This window comes from Salvelinus alpinus, chromosome 5 (genome assembly GCF_045679555.1).
Source record: "Salvelinus alpinus chromosome 5, SLU_Salpinus.1, whole genome shotgun sequence".
Taxonomy (NCBI): domain Eukaryota; kingdom Metazoa; phylum Chordata; class Actinopteri; order Salmoniformes; family Salmonidae; genus Salvelinus; species Salvelinus alpinus.
In genome coordinates, this window is record NC_092090.1 from 25,291,108 (window position 1) to 25,315,037 (window position 23,930).

General features: G+C 44.9%; 1 protein-coding gene and 1 long non-coding RNA gene across 2 annotated transcripts in view; one reads left to right on the plus strand and one right to left on the minus strand.

The window, feature by feature from the left end:
• The first annotated feature begins 28 nt into the window (after positions 1-28).
• LOC139575818 (uncharacterized) lies at positions 29-4,834 on the plus strand. Its single transcript, XR_011675015.1, has 4 exons — positions 29-249; positions 799-892; positions 1,768-1,794; positions 4,122-4,834. It is a non-coding gene; the product is annotated as an uncharacterized lncRNA (long non-coding RNA).
• Positions 4,835-7,284: 2,450 nt separating this feature from the next.
• The window catches only part of LOC139575815 (talin-2-like), a 130,882-nt gene continuing 114,236 nt past the window's right edge, over positions 7,285-23,930 (minus strand). The window contains exons 47-57 of the mRNA XM_071401144.1: positions 17,740-17,923; positions 17,360-17,485; positions 16,224-16,340; positions 15,443-15,628; positions 15,077-15,184; positions 14,871-14,976; positions 14,241-14,365; positions 12,933-13,121; positions 12,591-12,773; positions 12,241-12,366; positions 7,285-10,313 (exon numbers count right to left, since the gene is read on the minus strand). Coding sequence (XP_071257245.1) covers positions 10,185-10,313; positions 12,241-12,366; positions 12,591-12,773; positions 12,933-13,121; positions 14,241-14,365; positions 14,871-14,976; positions 15,077-15,184; positions 15,443-15,628; positions 16,224-16,340; positions 17,360-17,485; positions 17,740-17,923 — 1,579 coding nt within the window. The 3' untranslated portion in view covers positions 7,285-10,184. The remainder of the gene's footprint in view (positions 10,314-12,240; positions 12,367-12,590; positions 12,774-12,932; positions 13,122-14,240; positions 14,366-14,870; positions 14,977-15,076; positions 15,185-15,442; positions 15,629-16,223; positions 16,341-17,359; positions 17,486-17,739; positions 17,924-23,930) is intronic.

The window sequence follows — 23,930 nt, forward strand, 5'->3', positions numbered from 1 at the left end:
GCCTTTTTTATGGCTCTCCTCGGCAATTCGCTGATCCAATACATTTTACCGTTGATAAGACTATATATGGGTTATGGGCGAGAAAGTGGCACCCCCTCAAAGACGTCTGTTCCTTTTTCAAACACTGTTCTGAGACGTAGGCTACAGCCAAGGAAGTCAGTTTGGGGAGTGGGGGTCAGTTTATGCACAAGGAAGTGAAGGTGGACAACAAAAACATGATCTTTGACTGGAATTGCTCATTTCATTCTGGTAGGATAACTTACATTTGCTCAACACAGCAGTTCAAAGAAGGCTTGATAGAGTAATATTTATAGGAATAAATAATGGCATAGTAATCGTTGTTTATGTTACCATTCCTCCAACCAAATTCATGTTTAAAATAATTGTCGCCCACACTTAGTTTAGCCATTGACCCCTCTTGATTATGAATCATGTCTCCACTATGAATCATAACACCTGAGAGATGGGGTCATGTAACTCTGATCTCCAAAGACAAAATAAGCAGTTATTAAAGCAGACAAATTTAGTATAATGTTTAAAAGGGATTGTCCCTGGGAGGGGTGTCATATTATCTATGCTGAAGTGTTCTGTCAGTGATACCACACGGTAGAGAGGAGAGGAGCACGTCAACAAGTCCCTCAAGATATTGTTCACAGTCTGAAGAGGGGCATCAGATAGTGTTATATTCAACAGTGGCATGTCATCGAGATTATAAGTGCCTTGGAGTTCATTCAAAATGGCCACAGGGAAAGAAACGAGTGCTTTGGCATTTCAGCAATCCCCCTCTTCCTCTGACAGTTCACAGGTCCAGGGGAGTCAGTCACAGCTGTCACACATGGACAGTGGAGGAGGAACCAGAGACCTGTCCAAACACACTGTGATTGGCTGCATGGTATGGACATATACCCTCTAGTTCACTTTTAGCTAAATTATTTCTAGGATATATCTTTATGGGGAAGATAATGAAAAAATGATGTCTAGTACTTACATTTATAGTACATTTTACTTTACAGTACTCATACATACATAACATTGGTTTAAACTTTAGGTGATATGTGTGTGAAAGGTACTGCTGTTGTAGGCCTATACCCCATAAAGGAGAAGAACAGAACAACAACACAAACAATGACGTCTTTATATCACCATATCCTGGGTTGGCTCAGCGACATCTACTCAAACAACATCTTCTTCTTGTCCTCTCTGTTCCTCCCATGTTTTCTTGAGGGGTATTTATAGGAGCGTCTTGTTTGCACAAGTTGCACCTGTTACATACTGTCCATAGGGCTTCAACAAGGGTTCTTCTAAGATCCTCAAAGTTCTTTGAAGAACTTTAGGGTTATTGGCACTGTAAATGACCCCAAAAGTTACTTCCAAGAACCCCATAGGAGGTGGGGTTCATCAAGTAACCTCCTTAGGCACCTGCAAGAACCCCCAAGAACTAACTGCCCAACAGAAACATTTGGATTTGAATTTGAGAAAACAGAGGTTCAGGCACTTAAAACATTTGTAAGATCCCCTCAATTTAAGGTTTCTCCCTTGTATGATCTAAATTGATATTGTTTTATGGTGATACTATCTATCTTTTCATATTTGTGCAAATGGCTGTGTTTGGCACTTTCTCGCTTTTAAAATTAGTTCTAAAACAGAAAATGGACACAATTCAGTGGATGTCAATCAACAAAGAGGTAAGAATATGTTGAAAGCTACAGCTGCATTAGGCGCAGATGACTGAACTGCCAACTTATTTGTGTGTGTCTGTGTCTGCAGGTATACTGACGAGGAGGCACACAAAGGGTATGTACAATTGGTATTGGTTTGTCGCATGAATGTTATGCAGATCACATGTAGGCCCACCGTACCTCCTCCACTATGCAATCTGGTTTCCGAGCTGGTCATGGGTGCACATCAACCACGCTCAAGGTCCTAAACGATATCATAACCGCCATCGATAAAAGACAGTACTGTGCAGCCGTCTTCATCGACCTGGCCAAGGCTTTCGACTGTCAATCACCGCATTCTTATCGGTAGACTCAACAGCCTTGGTTTCTCTAATGACTGCCTCGCCTGCTTCACCAACTACTTCTCAGATAGAGTTCAGTGTGTCAAATCGGAGGGCCTGTTGTCCGGACCTCTGGCAGTCTCTATGGGGGTGCCACAGGGTTCAGTTCTCGGGCCGACTCTTTTCTCTGTATATATCAATGATGTCGCTCTTGCTGCTGGTGATTCTCTGATCCACCTCTACACAGAAGACACCATTCTGTATACATCTGGCCCTTCTTTGGACACTGTGCTAACAAACCTCCAAACGAGCTTCAATGCCATACAACACTCCTTCCGAGGACTCCAACTGCTTTTAAATGCAAGTAAAACTAAGTGCATGCTCTTCAACCGATTACTGCCCGCACCCTCCCGCCCGAATAGCATCACTACTCAGGACGGTTACGTGGTACTTAGATTATGTGGACTATTATTCGTACAAATGACACGTGGTACCTGTCAGGAAGCTTGGACATTACACCTCAAGCACGAACCATACATTGTGAAAGTCTCCAGTTGTTTCACTGAATTCCTGGACGATTTCTTTTGATTTTCCCATGATGTCAAGCAAAGAGGCCCTGAGCTTGAAGGTCAGCTCTTAGGATTACATCCTACAATTGATTTAAATAATGTCAATTAGCCTATCAGAAGCTTCTAAAGCCATTACATAATTTTCTGGAATTTTCCAAGCTGTTTAAAGGCACAGTCAACTCACACACTTTTTCAGTTCTGCCCACAGATTTTCTATAGGATTGAGGTCAGGGCTTTGTGATGGCCACTCCAATACCTTGACTTTGTTGTCCTTTAGCCATTTTTGCCACAACTTTTAAAGTATGCTTGGGGTCATTGTCCATTTGGAAGACCCATTTGCGACCAAGCTTTAACTTCCTGACTGATGTCTTGAGATGTTGCTTCAATATATCCACAATTTTCCTCTCCTCATGATGCCATATATTTTGTGAAATGCACCAGTCCCTCCTGCAGCAAAGCACCCACACAACATCATGCTGCCACCCCCATGCTTCACAGTTGGGATGGTGTTCTTCGGCTTGCAAGCCTCTCCCTTTTTCCTCCAAACATAACGATGGTCATTATGGCCAAACAGTTCTGTTTTTCTTTCGTCAGACCAGAGGACATTTCTCTAAAAAGTACAATCTTTCTCCCCATGTGCAGTTGCAAACCGTAGTCTGGCTTTTTTATGGCGGTTTTGGAGCAGTGGCTTCTTCCTTGCTGAGTGGCCTTTCAGGTTATGTCGATATAGGACTAGTTTTCCTGTGGATATAGATACTTTTGTACCTGTTTCCTCCAGCATCTTCAAAAGGTCCTTTGCTGATGTTCTGGGATTGATTTGCACCTTTCGCATCAAAGTACGTTCATCTCTAGGAGACAGAATGCGTCTCCTTCCTGAGCGGTATTACGGCTACGTGGTCCCATGGTGTTTATACTTGCGTACTATTGTTTGTACAGATGAACGTGGTACCTTCAGGCGTTTGGAAATTGCTCCCAAGGATGAACCAGACTTGTGGAGGTCTCCAATTGTTTTCTGAGGTGTTGGATGATTTCTTTTGATTTTCCCATGATGTCAAGCAAAGAGGCATTGAGTTTGAAGGTAGGCCTTTGAATTACATCCTCCAATTGACTCAAATGATGTCAATTAGCCTATCAGAAGCTTCTAAAGCCATTACATAATTTTCTGGAATTTTCCAAGCTGTTTAAAGGCACAGTCAACTCAGTGTATGTAAACTTCTTACCCACTGGAATTGTGATACAGTGAATTATAAGTGAAAAAATCTGTCTGTAAATAATTGTTGGAAAAACTACTTGCGTCATGCACTAAGTAGATGTCCTAACCGACTTGCCAAAACTATAGTTTGTTAACAAGAAATTTATGGAGTGGTTGAAAAACGAGTTTTAATGACTCCAACCTAAGTGTATGTAAACTTCCGACTTCAACTGTATGTATATAAAAAAGTTGTCAAAAGTGAACAGTTTTTTTATTCACATTTACCACAAAAACCAAGGTATGAATACTGTCGCACACGTTTTGTTAATCAACAGCATAATATATATTCTTGTATTCACAGATTTCACCCTCCCTATACCGCTGATGAATATACCTGGAAACCTGTTCGATCACCATGCACTGCAAAATCATTCTGGCTATGGATACGAAGGATATCAACACGCTGGGGAGAGGGGGGGGTACAGACTTCCTACCTAACTCAGTTGCCGGAGAGGTTAGGAAACCACTCAGGGATTTTACCAATGGTAACTTTAAAACAGTTACAGAGAAAACTGAGGATTGATCAATAACAATAACATTGTAGTTACTCCAAATAATATTAGAAAAGATCTGTTTTCAACAAGGCACTAATACTGCAAAAAATGTGGCAAAGCAATTATCTTTTTGTCCTGAATACAAAATGTTGTTTGGTGCAAATCCAATACAACACATTACTGAGTACCACTGTCTATATTTTCAAACATAGTGGCGGCTGCATCATGTTATGGGCATGCTTGTAATCTTTAAGGACTGGGTAGTTTTTCAGGATAAAAAAGTAACAGAATGGAGCTAAGCACAGGACCAATCCTCGAGGAAAGATCCTAGTGGAATCCTAGAATTATTAAAAGAATAATGTGCAAATGTTGCACAATCCAGGTGTGGAAAGCTCTCACCCAGAGAGACTCACCCAGAAAGACTCACAGCTGTAATCGCTGCCAAAGGTGCTTCTACAAAGTATTGACTGAGTGGTGTGAATACTTGAATTTTCAATAAATTAGCAATAATTCATAAAAACACGTTTTCGCTTTGCCATTATGGGGTATTGTGTATAGATGGGTGAGAAAATGAATCCATTTAGAAAATAAGACTAACACAACAAAATGTGGAATAAGTCAAGGAGTATGAATACTTTCTGAAGGCACTGTATGTACTTTGAAGCAGACTAAAGCATTAGATGAATAGTTTGCAGTGATCACTAATGTTCTCCCTGGGGTGTCTGCCCATCTCATTTTATGGCAGGCAGCTGTCATTCTCTTGTTAGCCTGGGTTTTGTCCAACTGCTGCCAGGCAAAGACCACATAGACCGCTCATACACAGAGATCAGAGCAGAAGCCATGCTATCCCAGGACATTTGGGGCTAATGGAGACAGATACTAGACACAGATACACAAACACAGTACCTGGCCAACTCATCATAATGCTTTAAAAAAAGTCTAGCAAAGCATCTTGGGCCTCTGAAATCCTGGTCCCAGATCTGTTTGTGCTGTATAGCCAACTCCAAAATAGCTCAGCGACCAGGCTGGGCCGAAACAAAGTACATGGAATTTAATTTACACAGAGTTAACTTAACTGTGTAAATTCTATTTAGGTATTCTTACTGGGGAAGTGATAAACCCTTTTACTACTGAAGTATCTGACCCTATGATTCTATGGCCCTCCATTACTGGGAACTTGGGATAACATAAAACTTACTGTATCTCTCTGTCAGTCATGTAATACATGTGCTTCCTTGATGCCTCTAAGCCCATCATAACAGTATACCCCTCAATCCCATACCAATGACAATAGCATTGGGGTGAGTAGAGTATTCCCAGAATTCTCAGGCTGGTGGGAAGTATGTGGTCCTGTAATGCGGTCGGTGGTAACGAGGTCAGTTGTAACGCGGTCGTGGGTGAGTGTCAGTGTAATGGTCTCTGGTAATAACTATGTGAACCCTACAGACCTCTGGCAGTCCTCTTCGTTAACCAGTACTTTCAGGTATTTTGATAAAAAAAATCTTAGCACAATGGGTCAGGTGAAAAGGGGCTTGAAATGCAGTAGACTTTGTCTACATTCTCAGAGTAGTACAATTCCACAATGGGATCATTAGCTAAATTGTATTCCTTCCAAAGGCTTCCATACGCACCTGTATTGTAACACATGGGTGCAGAGAGGTTTTCAAACCCCCGCATTTCACTATAGTTTAAGAACTTTGAGAAAGGCAGATGATTTCATCTTCACAATGTCAAGACTAGTTGAACAATTCCTGTTCATTTTTCACACCATTTGGGTGCTTCGAAAGACAGAGACCGACACGCTAAACAATTGCTTGACAACAGCTACCCATCTCATTTACAATGTGGTTTGGGCGGAGCAGAAGCTTGCTACCTCTGAGGTCACCCACCCACAGATAACATCCATGAGTGATGTCTATGTGTAGCTCTGGGTGCAGCATTTAAAAGGGTGACTGCAGCTGGCCTGGGAACGTTATGTCATTGGTGTCTCATTTTCCCTCTGTGGCAGCATGTACGCCAAAGAGTTAGGGTGGGAGGATTCTAAGAGTCAGCTTGCCTCAGACAAAAGACAACAAAAAAAAAGTACCTACACTCTTGACTTTTACTTCCCAATATGTTCTAACAGAGAAGTTTCCTTTCAAAACTGATTGAAGGGAACACATTGAACCACATATAGCTCAGGCTTCTCACGTGTCAACAAGACGAGATTTGGAAGGGCGGCCCCGCGATACTTGACCATATGAAGCTTGTAGGCTATTTTATGGGGCTACACAATTCCAATTGTGAACCAGTAGATTGTCCTACTTCACTGATTTAAAGGATCGGATGGGTGCCATTTTGCTTTCACCTGTCCAGCACCTTGAGATCAGCGATTATAGTACTGAGATTCACCCTTCCTGCCAAGAATTCTGGGTATTATCCTGCAGAAGGAGGGAGCAGCTGTGCCAGTGTAATTTACAAATCACCTCCCTCCTCAGATTTTAGAGCGGGCCAGAATTAGTACCTGTCTCAGCTCTAACCAACACCAGCTAAATTTAGCACAAGGCTCACTGCTGACTCAGAAATATAATCTACCTTCACTGACAGAGGAGCTGCTTAAAGGGACACTGCCTGAAAAAGTCACCTCTAGAGCAGTAAGTCTCCTCAAACCACAGGATCATGTTCTGTTATTGTGCTAGTAGTGCATGTTTTTATGTGCAGGATGTGATGCTAGGATTTGTGATTATTAAAGCTTTACTACAGTATACATGTCATTAGTCTGTCACAGGCTTTCACCTCATCTTTAAACAGCAACAACTTCTCGGTCATCTGTGACTTGATTTCCAGCTGGCCTGAACCTGAGAATGTAGATTAGTCTAGGAGAAGGCTGCAGGAATCAGACAATGTTAGCCTGTCCATTCATGATCACACTCCTCTATTCAACAAGACAACAAAAACACAACAGGTAAAAACACAATTCTGCAGGCCATATTACTTTGAAACCCTTTATTTTCAGTGAATACAAAAAATATGTTTTCTTGTGGCCAGATAAATAGTTTCCATACTGTAGGTCATTGTCACTTCATATCTATCTTTCTTGTAGAACTGCACTTTAATTATCATTGAATTCATTATGGGACAAACACACAGGTATGAACAGTTTCTCCCTACCATTGAAATGTGTCACACTACATTAACAGTGACAGCTATACATCTTAATATCCTTATCACATTCATCCTTAAAAAAACTATTCCTCGTGGCTTAAAAGAGAAAGAAAAAACAAATTCAATCCATAAAACTTTTGTGAGACAGCAGAGTACAGACCTATTGTCCGGAGTGTGTGAATCCTATGATTTACTTGTAACATACAATAACCGAACAACAGACTCCATTCTGTCATACAGAGTTCAGAAGCATCTTGGTACATGCCCATGGAATGCAGTACAAAAATGTGTTGTCTTCATATATATCGTATACATATAGTGATGGTACTTTTTACACAGCGACACACTCGTCTCTGCCCTCAAGGCCATGGTTGCATCAGGCAGAAAGATGGGGACAGAGGTACAGTTTATAGGACAACGCAGTAGTACCTGTGAGGCCGTGTTTTTCATCTCTATGGGACCTAAAAGTCTTGGTAATAGGCTATGACAGGAACAACAAGGCCCTACTCATTGATACTGACCACACTCCTTTATCCAGCTAGATAAGTTGTCACAAGCAGACCAGACGCTGTATGAGCTAGAGACTAAGGCACTAATGACATAATACTACAAAGACCAGATGCGTGAACTCTGACAGAACTGTACCAGCGTTTGAACTGTAGAGCCTACTGTTACACATCAATACGGAGTAAAACACGTTTAACATGGACCGTTTGCAGTTTGTTAGGGGTTATTGTCCTCATGTGCAGTTCAGAATACCAATACCATTCAGTGCGTCGTGTAGATGTATTTTCTGTTCCGAAAATAATAGAACCCAGAAGCTATGCATATGACTGACACGCAAGAGCAGAATTTTACCTCACAATAATGATTTGTTTGCTAACCGACACTCACTGACTGTCCATAAAACTAGTAAAACCATAAGCAAAACCAAACCTGGGTTGTGTTCATTAGGATTTTTTTGTTGTTCTATTGGACAATTCTAGGTAGTCACTCCTCCGTTTTCCTCCTTTTGGTGCATAATGAACACAACCCTGGCAAACAGAAGGTAAATATACTGCAATAGTAGTACTTCCCACTAGAGTTACACAAAGCACCATTAGAGTAAGAGTGAGACGGATTCAACAGGTGAACAACAACAGGACGTGATCCACGGTAGTGGTCCAACAGGCCCCTATGGAGGGATGGGGGACTCTGCCCCGTATAAGACAGCAGGGGTAACCAACAGAAGCACAGTACATTGTGTATAGTCAACAAAGATTTACCACTTCACATTCATTCAAGAGGTCTGGGGTGTTACAATATCAGAGCCATCCATTTAAGTTTGCATTATGAGTTGTAGAGAAATCACGCTTTATCAATGAGAATCTTTTTTCAGATTGCCTGGATGCACTTCATTACACTGCTTGTCAGGAGGCTGTGAGGACACCAACACTGCCCCCTACAGCACCTTCATAGTATTGCTTCATGAACATCAGTTCCAGCTGTATGGCTCAATATCAACTGTAAACTAATGAGAATAGTAGAAGGAAGCCAGTTAACTGACTGTCCACGGTCCAGGTTATGCAGGGCTAGGAGATCTGTAGTAGTGGAAGGGATGAGACTAGTTAAGCTTACTGTAAATGTCAGAGTATCTTAACTTGCTAAAAATGTTATTCTGTAGTAACTTCGTCTCCAAATCACAGAAATAATAAAGTACTAGATTGTAATGCATCATAAGAGGTTGTTGTAAAGAGGTCTCCAGCAATTAGACGCAAATTTAAGCGTTTATAGGGCACTACCTTTGACCAGAGCCCTCAACACTAGGTACATTTCAATCTTCAGTGTCAAGAGCACATCTAAACAAGGGTTTTTAAAAAGGGTCTACGCAACCCGAACGGTCAATGCGACAAAAAATGCTTCCATGAAATAAGATCCATAAGCTATTCTTCAATATGCTCCAAATACCTCAACTGTCTGAATTACTTGCTGTCTGACAAGGAGGATAGATATATATATATATATATATATAGACCACAAGCTGACATAAGGGTCAAATCACATACGTGTGGCATTTCAAACACTAGTAATATCTATGAAATGCTATAATTTCTCACAAAAGAGGAAATTAATAGCAATGTGTGTGTAAATGCCTAATGTACTGTATGCACCTAACATATCACACTCTTCTTCCTTTATGAAAGAAAGTCCGGCCAAAAGGTTAAGACCATGCTAACATCTAGAAATATCCCCTTAGTTTGGAGATTCAATGTCAACACTGGTATCTAATCACATCAAATGTATAGCTCCATAGAGAAAGACATTCAAACTATTAGGATGCACATTTTCAGCTTGTTCACCTGTTACAAATCCATTGCTTCTAGAGAAGACTATTCCGGTGTAGGTTAACTGGCAGGTAATGCAGGGTAACAGACCGTTACAAGCCAAGTCATAGTGGTAGTAGACAACTCCTGGTAGTTAAAGACCCCTGCAGGTGTAGTAGACAGTGGCTATCCATGTCCCATTCTGGGCTTGACCCCACTGGTTGAGTGGGCACATTAAAAGGCCAACTTAACCTTGCTGCACACTGAGAAAGTCAATTTGGGCCACCGCTCGTGTGTGTGGTAACATACTACATATACACACACAGGTACAAATGCGCTCAATACACACACACACACACACACACACACACACACACACACACACACACACAGCGGCAGCATGGCAATGCAGCAGGGTATAGCTCAGTTCTCGTCCTCCCGTAGTTCACTGGGTAAGAACTTGTACTGCTGCTGTCTGATCTGAGCCAGCTTCTTCCTGGCCTCCTCCAGCTCTCTCTCCTTCCTCAGCATCTCCTCCTGGGCTGCTATGATCTGGACACAGGATAGAACAGGCACCACTTACTACACAACACCTAGCTAATTAACACTAGGATAGAACAGGCACCACTTACTACACAACACCTAGCTAATTAACACTAGGATAGAACAGGCACCAGTTACTACACAACACCTAGCTAATTAACACTAGGATAGAACAGGCACCACTTACTACACAACACCTAGCTAATTAACACTAGGATAGAACAGGCACCACTTACTACACAACACCTAGCTAATTAACACTAGGATAGAACAGGCACCAGTTACTACACAACACCTAGCTAATTAACACTAGGATAGAACAGGCACCAGTTACTACACAACACCTAGCTAATTAACACTAGGATAGAACAGGCACCACTTACTACACAACACCTAGCTAATTAACACTAGGATAGAACAGGCACCAGTTACTACACAACATCTAGCTAATTAACACTAGGATAGAACAGGCACCAGTTACTACACAACACCTAGCTAATTAACACTAGGATAGAACAGGCACCAGTTACTACACAACACCTAGCTAATTAACACTAGGATAGAACAGGCACCAGTTACTACACAACTCCTAGCTAATTAACACTAGGATAGAACAGGCACCACTTACTACACAACATCTAGCTAATTAACACTAGGATAGAACAGGCACCAGTTACTACACAACTCCTAGCTAATTAACACTAGGATAGAACAGGCACCAGTTACTACACAACACCTAGCTAATTAACACTAGGATAGAACAGGCACCACTTACTACACAACATCTAGCTAATTAACACTAGGATAGAACAGGCACCAGTTACTACACAACACCTAGCTAATTAACACTAGGATAGAACAGGCACCAGTTACTACACAACACCTAGCTAATTAACACTAGGATAGAACAGGCACCAGTTACTACACAACACCTAGCTAATTAACACTAGGATAGAACAGGCACCACTTACTACACAACACCTAGCTAATTAACACTAGGATAGAACAGGCACCAGTTACTACACAACATCTAGCTAATTAACACTAGGATAGAACAGGCACCAGTTACTACACAACACCTAGCTAATTAACACTAGGATAGAACAGGCACCAGTTACTACACAACACCTAGCTAATTAACACTAGGATAGAACAGGCACCACTTACTACACAACATCTAGCTAATTAACACTAGGATAGAACAGGCACCAGTTACTACACAACTCCTAGCTAATTAACACTAGGATAGAACAGGCACCAGTTACTACACAACACCTAGCTAATTAACACTAGGATAGAACAGGCACCAGTTACTACACAACACCTAGCTAATTAACACTAGGATAGAACAGGCACCAGTTACTACACAACACCTAGCTAATTAACACTAGGATAGAACAGGCACCACTTACTACACAACATCTAGCTAATTAACACTAGGATAGAACAGGCACCAGTTACTACACAACACCTAGCTAATTAACACTAGGATAGAACAGGAACCAGTTACTACACAACACCTAGCTAATTAACACTAGGATAGAACAGGAACCAGTTACTACACAACACCTAGCTAATTAACACTAGGATAGAACAGGCACCAGTTACTACACAACACCTAGCTAATTAACACTAGGATAGAACAGGCACCAGTTACTACACAACACCTAGCTAATTAACACTAGGATAGAACAGGCACCAGTTACTACACAACACCTAGCTAATTAACACTAGGATAGAACAGGCACCAGTTACTACACAACACCTGATTCAAAGCAGCCTGTACAACATACTGTACAGTGCTGTCAGCTCCTGATAAATGCTTGGAGTTGTTCTTAATGTGTCCACTTACAGAACTGAAAGGCTTGACAAGAGTAAATCTGGTTTGAACAGTCTACATGTCACTGTGGAGTCTGCCAGAGCCCTGAAGTCTCACCTGAGCAATTCCTCCCACAAACTTGGTCTTGACCACCACGTTGTCATCGTCTGCCTTGTGGAACGCTGCTTTCTGGGCCGCTCGGACCAGGTTGTCCGACGCCCTCTTTACTGCGTTACCAGCAGCCTTTGGCAGGACAGTCCATCAATATCATACCACATAACATGTTACAACTATTACACAATGCTAATAACAAGATGTGTGTTTGTGGGGTTACACTGAATTCCAAATTGACCCCGAGCCCCGTCTCCCCCTGCACCCCTCCAGATCTGAAACAATTAGATAGGCGTGTAAGATCTACAGGAGTGCCTAGGAGGCAAGGGGCAATTTGTTATTCATCATCCTAGTACCTGTAGTCTCCTCATGGCCTCAGAGTCCTGGTCAGCTTTAACCTTACAGGCCACTAGGAGCTGGGCTGTGGAGGCTGCCACCTGCTTGGCTGACGAGATCAGCTTCTCCTCACTGACTTGGCCCTGGACCGAGGCATTAGCTGCCTCACACAGGTTACTGGTGGCTGCTGCTACCATCCTGGCCTGTAGGAGAGAACACAGAGAGAACGCTTCATATACATTTCAAAGATGCAATCCCTTACAATTAATGATGTGTTCATTCCAGCTCTTCCAAAAAAAGGATTGATAAACGTTATTTGGAGGCTTTATTTAGATTGTGTGTGTGTAGGTGTGTGTACGTACCGCTGAGATGAGACCCTGGGACCACTGACCATCATCCACTGCGTTAGCTGGAATAGAGCCCACCTTGCCCTGAGCCACCAGCTCTCTCTGGGCAGCTGAAGCAGACTTGACCAGGGCACTGGTGGCCGCAGCGATGGACTGAGCTGCTTCCAGGATCTGCTCCTCAAAGTCCAGCGTTTCATCTGCTTGCTGAAGGGGAGACGAGACAGTCACAACTCAGACGTCTCACAGGAAGAGGCAATCATATTACATAGCAACCGTAATGGTTTTGATGTTGGAGTTTTAGAGTACAGCTGTTCAAGTCTTTCAATTTCAAAATAGTTCAATGACACAGATTGTTTACAAATCCGTACTGTCTGCACTACAGAAACTTCTCAGTAACATCTGTTATTTGGGGCAAACTAAACGAAGTAAGAACACAAAACACTTACAACTATTCTATGCCAAGTCATTCCAAGATTAGACCAGTCCCTCACACACACAGTCTGTAGACAGGGCGGGACACTGTAGAAATATGTTTGATATATAGTTGGATTGAATAACAACCTAATATATCAAACATATCAGACAGAGGCCTGCAGAGAAGGCTTCGAGGGTTTTTACTCTGATCAGAGGAGTACTTTGTATATAGGGACAGATGGGCTACAACTAGAACTACAGGACAGGAAGAGGGAGAGAGAGAAAGGAAGAGGGAGAGCGAGAGAGGGAGTGAGTGAGTGAGAAGGAAGGGAGGAACAGAAGGGTTAGAATCATAGACAGCAGGAAGGGGGGGAGAAAGGGATTGAAAGAGGAAAAGAGTGAGGCGGGAGAGAGGAGGGAGCGGTGAGCAGAAGGTCAAAGTCAGAACAGAGTAGGGTGTTCCTCCTGAACAATGTTCATGATATCAGCTACAGACAGACTGATAGACTGGTAGACAGACGGGTGTACATACAGACGGTTGTACAAACATGAATAAATCCAGAGACAGAGAGGTTGCCACTAGTTTCACTGTATGTGAGGAGAGACAATACAAGTATTAGACATTCAAATAGTGAATAGAGCATCACCCTCTGGATCTAACACTGACTCACGGTGACTGAACACCACAGTCTTAGTGTCAAAGCTGATGAGACACCGTCTCTAAACAGACAGCCAAACACATAATGACAAACATCCCAACAATGAGACAAGCACCAAGACAAAATTACTGACAGGATTGTCATTCTTGCTCCAACTTATGCATCTCATTTCTGTTATTAGTGTAGAAATTGGGGGTTAAAAATACCCATGTGGCTTGTGAGGTGCGTTGTGGGTGGTGTAGTCTCCTACCTTGGGCTTGGCTCTGGGTTTCAGCTGCTCCAGTTTCTTAGCCGCTGCTTCGATGGACGCTGCCGCCCCCAACAGCTCTGTCTCTGCTATCACTGTGGGGTCCTCTGGGTCCACCCACTCTGTGCCTGAAACACACACACAGTGAGTTACCACACACACAGCAGTGTATGAACAGAGCATGCCTCACAATAATGAGACCACAGAGACAGAACAAATGCCACGGCATGCACAGCAAATTAAGTGTGTTTAAGATTGAATCGCAATTATCTTATCAGTGACATTAAATATGCAAATGAAGAGCATCCAGACTGCAATGACATGGTGATGAGCATTTCACCATGTCTTTATGGTGAGAAGGAAACTAAAATGAAGAGCATGATGGATGAATGGGGATATTGTTAGACTAACGAGCCTGTAAAGAGGGACAATTCAACAATGAATCTCAATGGAATGGTCAGCCCTGAATCACAACTGGTTACATTCTTAACTTACCACCATCTGTGGCAAAGAAGGCAGGAACAGACTGTTAAAAGAACACTCTGGATACATACAGTATATCTGCTAAATGATCATTACTGTCCTATATTATGAACCAGGCGTACAGTAGTTGAGTGAAGTGTCTTCTCTCACCTTTCATGGCCTCAGCAGTCTGGATGAGTTCAGTAACAGCCCCAGCAACACGTTTAGAGTAGAACACCAGCTGCTGCTTCTGCTCTGCTGTAGGCCCCTGGAGGACCTGGAGATACACCCAGAGTAGAGGTGGTTCAGGAAAACATCCCCATCATCACTATTACTCTATTCTCAATCACAGACATACCCACCCCCACCCAACTTACCAGCAGCACATGCTCCAGTAGGTCAATGTAACCTGTGGTGCACTCTGTCCCGTAGAGCAGCGCTCTGCTCCGTACGTCCTTGTTCACCTCCTGGTGGTAAGCTGCTTGCTGAGGGACACAGACACACAGTGTTAGGAGTCAGATGATCCACTTTCCAGGTGGTCAGTATGGATGAGATGAGGAGTAATATCAATATCTGTTCTTCCTCTAACATCTACAACGTTTAGGGCCTAGGGATGATCACAACCTCGCATATAGTCAGCATGTTGAAAATGGCCGTGCTGGTCAGGGTTTAAGTATACAGGATAGAAGGGTAGGGGACAGAAGGTAGGGGGCATCTCCCTAGTAAGGAGTATTGATCAGAACCTTGCATGTGGTCAGCATGTCGAAGATGGCCTTGCGACTCAGGTTAGCTGTGGAGATCACATCCTCCTGTCGTGCAGAGTTCCCAGCCGCCACTGCTTTGGCTGTTGCCGTGGTGATGCCCTTGGTCATGCGGATGAACTCTTCAGGCGTGGTCGACTTCTCCGGGACGTCCTTAGACTGGAACACCTGAAGAAATACAACACTCAATATGTTCTTAAAAACCTCACTGATTTAAAATATCAAACAGCTCTCCATATAATGTTGAATTGTACAGCTGTGTGCAGTAACACCTAACAGGGCTATGTCCTATAATGACCAAACACACAACAGGCATACTAATGTGTCCCTATGTGGCAACCCTGGTTGTTGAGTTTTAACTCTGGTTTATCTTATTGATCCCATGGTAATAGCCGTGTTTGATCAAGGCTCTAGTTGTAGTAGCTGCACTAGGAGGCTGTCCTGGGGGGATACTGATAAAGCTTAGAGCTGGAACCACAAACTAATGGAGATCTGTGGTCCTCTGTCAGTTACTAAAGATAAGGATAGCAGGGAAAACACAAGGCCTGGGCCGTTCTAGAGTTCATCTAGTGACAAGTATATAAACCGTTATGGTTGATGATTCAATATGTCAATGCTTTTATAGTATGTAACTATTAAAGCATTTACAGCTTAGCATGAGGACACGTTTAGGCCACAAAGCGTAAGTGAGAGAGCATGTCCATTGTCATCTATCCTAAGCAAGTCATTGATTAACTAAATAACTTTATAGATGATTGCTTACCGTGAGTTCCTGTTTAATACATTCAATGGTGGCCTCCAGAGCTCTGGTCCCCCGCGTGGCCTCGTCCTCCACAGCCTTCACCGTCTTCAGCAGGGACGTCACGTTGGTCACCATCACCTGGTGGATTACCAGAGGGGGGACAATGGGGGAGACAGGTCCAAGGATGTCAGTGGGAGAGACAGCACTGGGGGGCATCAGAGAGACATCTTGCCTTTGGTGGGCGGAGAGATGAACCTTTTTTTCTGTTGACAGTTTGCGTGTGCTGTTGGTATTATTATGTACATAAACACCATATGGAACTGAAAGACGGGGAGCACAACAGCCATCAACATGAACCACAGCACTGCAGTTTGAGCTGAAATTAATATAAGCCATACTCTACCTGTTATCTACCGTCTGTCTGCCTCAGGGCTTGGAGAAGGTCCAAAAGCAGGTTAAAAGGAGTTCCCTGGATTACTATGACTGCGTCTCAAATGGCATCCTATTCCCTGTATAGTGCACTACTTTTAACTAGGGCCCCAAGTAGAGCACTATATAGGGAATAGGATACCATTTGGGACACAGTCCATCAGTCTGTTAAACTACATTCCCACCGCATGCGCTAGGTAGGTAGTGGCTGACAGTGATTTTAGATCTTGCTTCCTTTCCACTTAGCTGGGTCATTGACTAGCGCTGAGATGAGAGCATGGCGTTAGCATATAAGAGGTAGATGGGATGTTGATTAATGGCTAGGCCTAAAGGAGGGGGAGGAAATCTGCTGCTATGGCACACAACGACAGCATGCCTTCATCTGGTGTACTGGAAGCGCTCACCAGAACACCCTTTACGCACATATCAGACTGAGGAGGCATCCCGTTCACGTCTGCCATGTTTCTGGGGGACAACTGGGCGTAGATTACAAGATTTCATCTTACAATATTTTATTTCAGAGCACTAGACATAGTTCAAACAGAATGGGGCGGTTGCCCGGACACAGATTAAGCCTAGATTAAGCCTAGTGCTGGACTAAAAAGACTTTGTCAACAAGATGTATAATAACTGTATAATAAGCTACAGCCAGGAGGGATGAAGATGCAACAATGCCTGTTAGAGACAGTGGCCTGAGAGTCCAATATGGGTCTCACTGGGTCTCCTACCTTAGCAGCACTTTTCAGCTGGTACATGGACGGGTCGTCTGCAGCCTTGCCCGCAGCACACTTAGTGGCTCCTATGAGCTCAGCCAGGGCCTTAGCCACGTCTTTCACTGCGTTGATCAGAACCACCTATACAGAACACACACATCAGCTTATTAAGGACACAACCCGGGGTAGAGTCCATCCCAGGTTGGGTACATCAATAGGTCCCCCTAAATAGCTACAGTACTTCCTACTTTTAATAGCAGTCTCTTTGAAGAAAGGAAAGTTGCAGTAGGCCTATGTTTTATTAATTAAAAACAGTCTAAAATGGTACAGTAATTCTGTCCACTAAGGACTGTTCTGGGAACAGAAGATGTCACCTAAAATGAATAATAGGTCACCTGTGTCTCTGGGTCGTCAGAGCCGATGCTGGCGGCGCCCAGTTTGACCACGTCAGTGAGCTGTGTGATGGTCTTAGCTGAGGACCGGGCAGCTTGGGCTAGTTTGTCCTGACCGGACGCTGCTCCAGACACCAACATCTTAGTGTCCTCCACCAGAGCCTTCGCTGTCTTCAATATGTTCTCCCTGGGAGGGGGTGCGGGGAGAGGGAGGAGAGACGGACGCAGACCAAGAGAGACCGAAGGAGGCGGTCAAATCTCTAAACTTCTACAGGTGTTACCATGGCTCATGGTTAAACATTACGTTTGTTTAAAATTCCAATGGTCTTAATACCATCCTGCTATGAGACGACCCTCCACCAACACAAAGATATGTCAAAACTCTTAACCCATTCAAAATGATAGCTCTTAACACTAGAACCCTAAAGCAGTCATTTTGACAGCTCATTAACTTTTTAGTTTTTATTACTCTGCAATTAACTCTTGCCCACTCCGTCCTTGACTTTTCCTAAATAAGTCTAAAAACACACCGCCGTTGTTAGAATCTTAATATCACAAACAGAACTGGTGTAATAACCAGTTATAGGAGGGCATGTCATTTCTTTGAATGGTTTTCCCCCCTTGCCCCTCCTCCTCCCAACAGTAGGGCCTGCTCTGCTCCTCCTCCTCCCGACAGTAGGGCCTGCTCTGCTCCTCCCGACAGTAGGGCCTGCTCTGCTCCTCCCGACAGTAGGGCCTGCTCTGCTCCTCCCGACAGTAGGGCCTGCTCTGCTCCTCCCGACAGTAGGGCCTGCTCTGCTCCTCCCGACAGTAGGGCCTGCTCTGCTCCTCCCGACAGTAGGGCCTGCTCTGCTCCTCCCGACAGTAGGGCCTGCTCTGCTCCTCCCGACAGTAGGGCCTGCTCTGCTCCTCCTCCTCCTCCCAACAGTAGGGCCTGCTCTGCTCCTCCTCCTCCCAACAGTAGGGCCTGCTCTGCTCCTCCTCCTCCCAACAGTAGGGCCTGCTCTGCTCCTCCCAACAGTAGGGCCTGCTCTGCTCCTCCCAACAGTAGGGCCTGCTCTGCTCCTCCCGACAGTAGGGCCTGCTCTGCTCCTCCTCCTCCCGACAGTAGGGCCTGCTCTGCTCCTCCTCCTCCCGACAGTAGGGCCTGCTCTGCTCCTCCTCCTCCCGACAGTAGGGCCTGCTCTGCTCCTCCTCCTCCCGACAGTAGGGCCTGCTCTGCTCCTCCTCCTCCCGACAGTAGGGCCTGCTCTGCTCCTCCTCCTCCCGACAGTAGGGCCTGCTCTGCTCCTCCTCCTCCCGACAGTAGGGCCTGCTCTGCTCCTCCTCCTCCCGACAGTAGGGCCTGCTCTGCTCCTCCTCCTCCCGACAGTAGGGCCTGCTCTGCTCCTCCTCCTCCCGACAGTAGGGCCTGCTCTGCTCCTCCTCCTCCCGACAGTAGGGCCTGCTCTGCTCCTCCTCCTCCCGACAGTAGGGCCTGCTCTGCTCCTCCTCCTCCCGACAGTAGGGCCTGCTCTGCTCCTCCTCCTCCCGACAGTAGGGCCTGCTCTGCTCCTCCTCCTCCCGACAGTAGGGCCTGCTCTGCTCCTCCTCCTCCCGACAGTAGGGCCTGTTCTGCTCCTCCTCCTCCCGACAGTAGGGCCTGCTCTGCTCCTCCTCCTCCCGACAGTAGGGCCTGCTCTGCTCCTCCTCCTCCCGACAGTAGGGCCTGCTCTGCTCCTCCTCCTCCTCCCGACAGTAGGGCCTGCTCTGCTCCAACTCCCGACAGTAGGGCCTGCTCTGCTCCAACTCCCGACAGTAGGGCCTGCTCTGCTCCAACTCCCGACAGTAGGGCCTGCTCTGCTCCAACTCCCGACAGTAGGGCCTGCTCTGCTCCTCCTCCTCCCGACAGTAGGGCCTGCTCTGCTCCAACTCCCGACAGTAGGGCCTGCTCTGCTCCAACTCCCGACAGTAGGGCCTGCTCTGCTCCAACTCCCGACAGTAGGGCCTGCTCTGCTCCAACTCCCGACAGTAGGGCCTGCTCTGCTCCAACTCCCGACAGTAGGGCCTGCTCTGCTCCAACTCCCGACAGTAGGGCCTGCTCTGCTCCAACTCCCGACAGTAGGGCCTGCTCTGCTCCAACTCCCGACAGTAGCGCCTGCTCTGCTCCAACTCCCGACAGTAGGGCCTGCTCTGCTCCTCCTCCCGACAGTAGGGCCTGCTCTGCTCCTCCTCCCGACAGTAGGGCCTGCTCTGCTCCTCCTCCCGACAGTAGGGCCTGCTCTGCTCCTCCTCCCGACAGTAGGGCCTGCTCTGCTCCTCCTCCCAACAGTAGGGCCTGCTCTGCTCCTCCTCCCAACAGTAGGGCCTGCTCTGCTCCTCCTCCCAACAGTAGGGCCTGCTCTGCTCCTTCTTCCGACAGTTGAAAGTGGAGTCCCAAGTTGAAACTGAACCTAAACTACGCCTAAACTCATTTCACACACACAACAGATGAAATAAATGAAGTAAAGTATGATGTGGAATCACCAACTGTGAATGAAGAACAGGGAGGGCCATTCTATTGTATTGATCCATTCTAATCATTATCTCAAAATGGTATGTTCCCTATATCAGTACAACAAATCCAACCAGTCTTATGAGACTACTCTGGACTACTTGGAGGACGCTACACAGCGAGAGCGTAAATGTTGAACGGCTTTCAATCTCTGGGAAAATATCCACATCTCGCAGCAGGCACAAGTTTCAGAGAATGTGGTGATGAGGCTTGTGGAACCTTACATTAGCAAGGGGAGAACTGTCACCATGAACAATTTCTTCACTTCACTGTCATTGGCGAACAAGTTGCTTGCATAGAAAACCAGTATGGCAGGCACCATGAACAAACAGAGACGGGAGCACCCTCCCTCTGCGGAAAATAAGGCACCTGCACAGCCATTGTACTCAACAGTGCTGAAGAATGACAAGACAACGGGACACAAGCAAGAGAAAAACGGATACTAAAACCGGATACAAGTGTGTCAAGCAAGTGAAAGTTAAGAAAATTGTGTCAACTGTTAGGACAAGAGATAATAGCTAAATTAAATCCAACTGATGAAGTACGAGCTAACAATAATTTTCTATTTTTGACTACTGTCATATTAACACATATTCATTGTAATGTCATTATTGCTGTTGTGCCAAGATTCACTATTTATCAAGACCACTTGGTGCCTAAAATGATGTTCAGGCTACTGATGTTATCATTTGACCGTGTGTCATTTGACCCTACTTCTAATGATGTTCAGGCTACTGATGTTATCATTTGACCGTGTGTCTTTTGACCCTACTTCTAATGATGTTCAGGCTACTGATGTTATCATTTGACCGTGTGTCATTTGACCCTACTTCTAATGATGTTCAGGCTACTGATGTTGTCATTTGACCGTGTGTCATTTGACCCTACTTCTAATGATGTTCAGGCTACTGATGTTATCATTTGACCGTGTGTCATTTGACCCTACTTCTAATGATGTTCAGGCTACTGATGTTATCATTTGACCGTGTGTCATTTGACCCTACTTCTAATGATGTTCAGGCTACTGATGTTGTCATTTGACCGTGTGTCTTTTGACCCTACTTCTAATGATGTTCAGGCTACTGATGTTGTCATTTGACCGTGTGTCTTTTGACCCTACTTCTAATGATGTTCAGGCTACTGATGTTATCATTTAACCGTGTGTCTTTTGACCCTACTTCTAATGATGTTCAGGCTACTGATGTTATAATTTAACCGTGCGTCTTTTGACCCTACTTCTAATGATGTTCAGGCTACTGATGTTATCATTTAACCGTGTGTCTTTTGACCCTACTTCTAATGATGTTCAGGCTACTGATGTTGTCATTTGACCGTGTGTCTTTTGACCCTACTTCTAATGATGTTCAGGCTACTGATGTTATAATTTAACCGTGTGTCTTTTGACCCTACTTCTAATGATGTTCATGCTACTGATGTTGTCATTTGACCGTGCGTCTTTTGACTCTACTTCTTGGTGGTTGGTGTATTTTCTTTAGTCTTTCTAAAAAGAAGCTGTTACCATGCTTCTAAGCATATGCTTTCTGTTTCATAGACGTAACAAAGCACTTCATAAATAAAATGTATTAAAAACTAGAATTTTTGTGTTTGAGCATCACAGAAAGGAAAATGCTATTGTGTAATTTGAAATAAAATACAAATCGGATTATCATGTTAACCAAGGCCTTCATAAACACAACCAAATGATCATTTTTGCTATAACATGAAATATATTAATTACACTGTTAGAATGTTGCAGTCAAAATGACTGCTCATTAGCTTGAAGGGGGGTCCATAGATGCCAAGCGGTTCTAGTGTTAAAAAGATGACATCATTCAACCTTCAGAGATTTCCATATCAAAGGTTGATCTTTGTCAGAGCATCTGCAGAGGCAGGGGTCAGGTAAGGTACAGTACGTCTGAAGTGTTTAATAGAAGTACTGAGCGACTTCCTCTCCTCCCAGTCTGAATGATTTGTAGTGTGACTCCAGTCCAGACACTTCCTCCTGCCTGATCACTAGGCTATATGACTTCCTGTCACTGAGTGCAGGGGCGGAGGTTGGCCTAAGGCACGTGTCAAACTCATTCCAAGAAGGGCCAAGTGTCTGCGGGTTTTCCCTCCACCCTTGTACTTGATTAAGGTTACTGATTAGTAAGGAACTCCCCTCATCTGGTTGTCTAGGTCTTAATTGAAAGGAAAAAAACAAAAACCAGCAGACACTCAGACTCCGTGACATGAGTTTGACACCCCTGGCCTAAGGCCTGATTCCAGCTGTCTCTGTCACACACACACACAGCCTTGTGGGGGGACACAATTCAGTCCTATTCAAACTCTTATTTTCCCTAACCCCTAATCCTAAACCGTACTCAATGTAAATAGTCTGGGTGGCCATTTGATTAGTTTAGTTGTTCAGCAGTCTTATGGCTTGGGGGTAGAAGCTGTTAAGGAGCCTTTTGGTCCTAGACTTGGCTAACCGGTACCGCTTGCCGTGCGGTAGCAGAGAGAACAGTTCATGACTTGGTTGCCTGGAGTCTGACAATTCTTTGGGCCTTCCTCGGATATAGCTAGTATATAGGTTCTGATGTCAGGAAGCTTGGCCACAGAGATGTACTGGGCCGTACGAACTACCCTCTCTAGCGCCTTCCGGTCAGATGCCGAGCAGTTGCCATACAGTGATGCAACTGGTCAGGATGCAGCTGTAGAAATTTGAGGATCTGGGGACCCGTGCCAAATCTTTTCAGTCTCCTGAGGGGGAAAAGGTGTTGTCTTGCCCTCTTCACAACTGTCTTGGTGTGTTTGGACCATGATAGTTCGTTGGTGATGTGGACACCAAGGAACTTGAAACTCTCGACCCGCTCCACTACAGCCCTGTCAATGTTAATGGGGCCTGTTCGGCCCTCCTTTTCCTATAGTCCACGGTCAGCTCCTTTGTCTTGCTCACATTGAGAGGTTGTTGTCCTGACACCACACTGCCAGGTCTCTAACCTCTTCCCTATAGGCTGTCTCATCATTGTCGGTGATCAGGCCTACCACTGTTGTGTCATCAGCAAACGTAATGATGGTGTTGGAGTCATGCTTGGCCATGCAGTCGTGGGTGAACAGGGAGTACAGGAGGACGCACCCCTGAGGGTCAACATCAGAAAGTCCAGGATCCAGTTGCAGAGGGAGGTGTTTAGTCCCAGGGTCCTTAGCTTAGTGATGAGCTTTGTGGGCACTATGGTGTTGAACGCTGAGCTGTTGTCAATGAATAGCATTCTCACATGGGTGTTCCTTTTGTCCAGGTGGGAAAGGGCAGTGTGGAGTGTGATTGAGATTGCATCATCTGTGGATCTGTTGGGGCAGTATGGGAATTGGAGTGGGTCTAGGGTTTCTGGCATGATGGTGTTGATGTGAGCTATGACTATTCAAAGCACTTCATGGCTACCAACGGGAGTGCTACGGGGCGGTAATCATTTAGGCAGGTTACCTTCGCTATCTTGGGCACAGGGACTGTGGTGGTCTGTTTGAAATATGTAGGTATTACAGCCTCGGTCAGGGAGAGGTTGAACATGTCAATGAAGACACTTGCCAGTTGGTCCCCACATGCTCTGAGTACAAGTCCTGGTAATCAATCTTAGTTCTGTATTGAAGCTTTGCATGTTTGATGGTTCGTCTTACCCGAAGC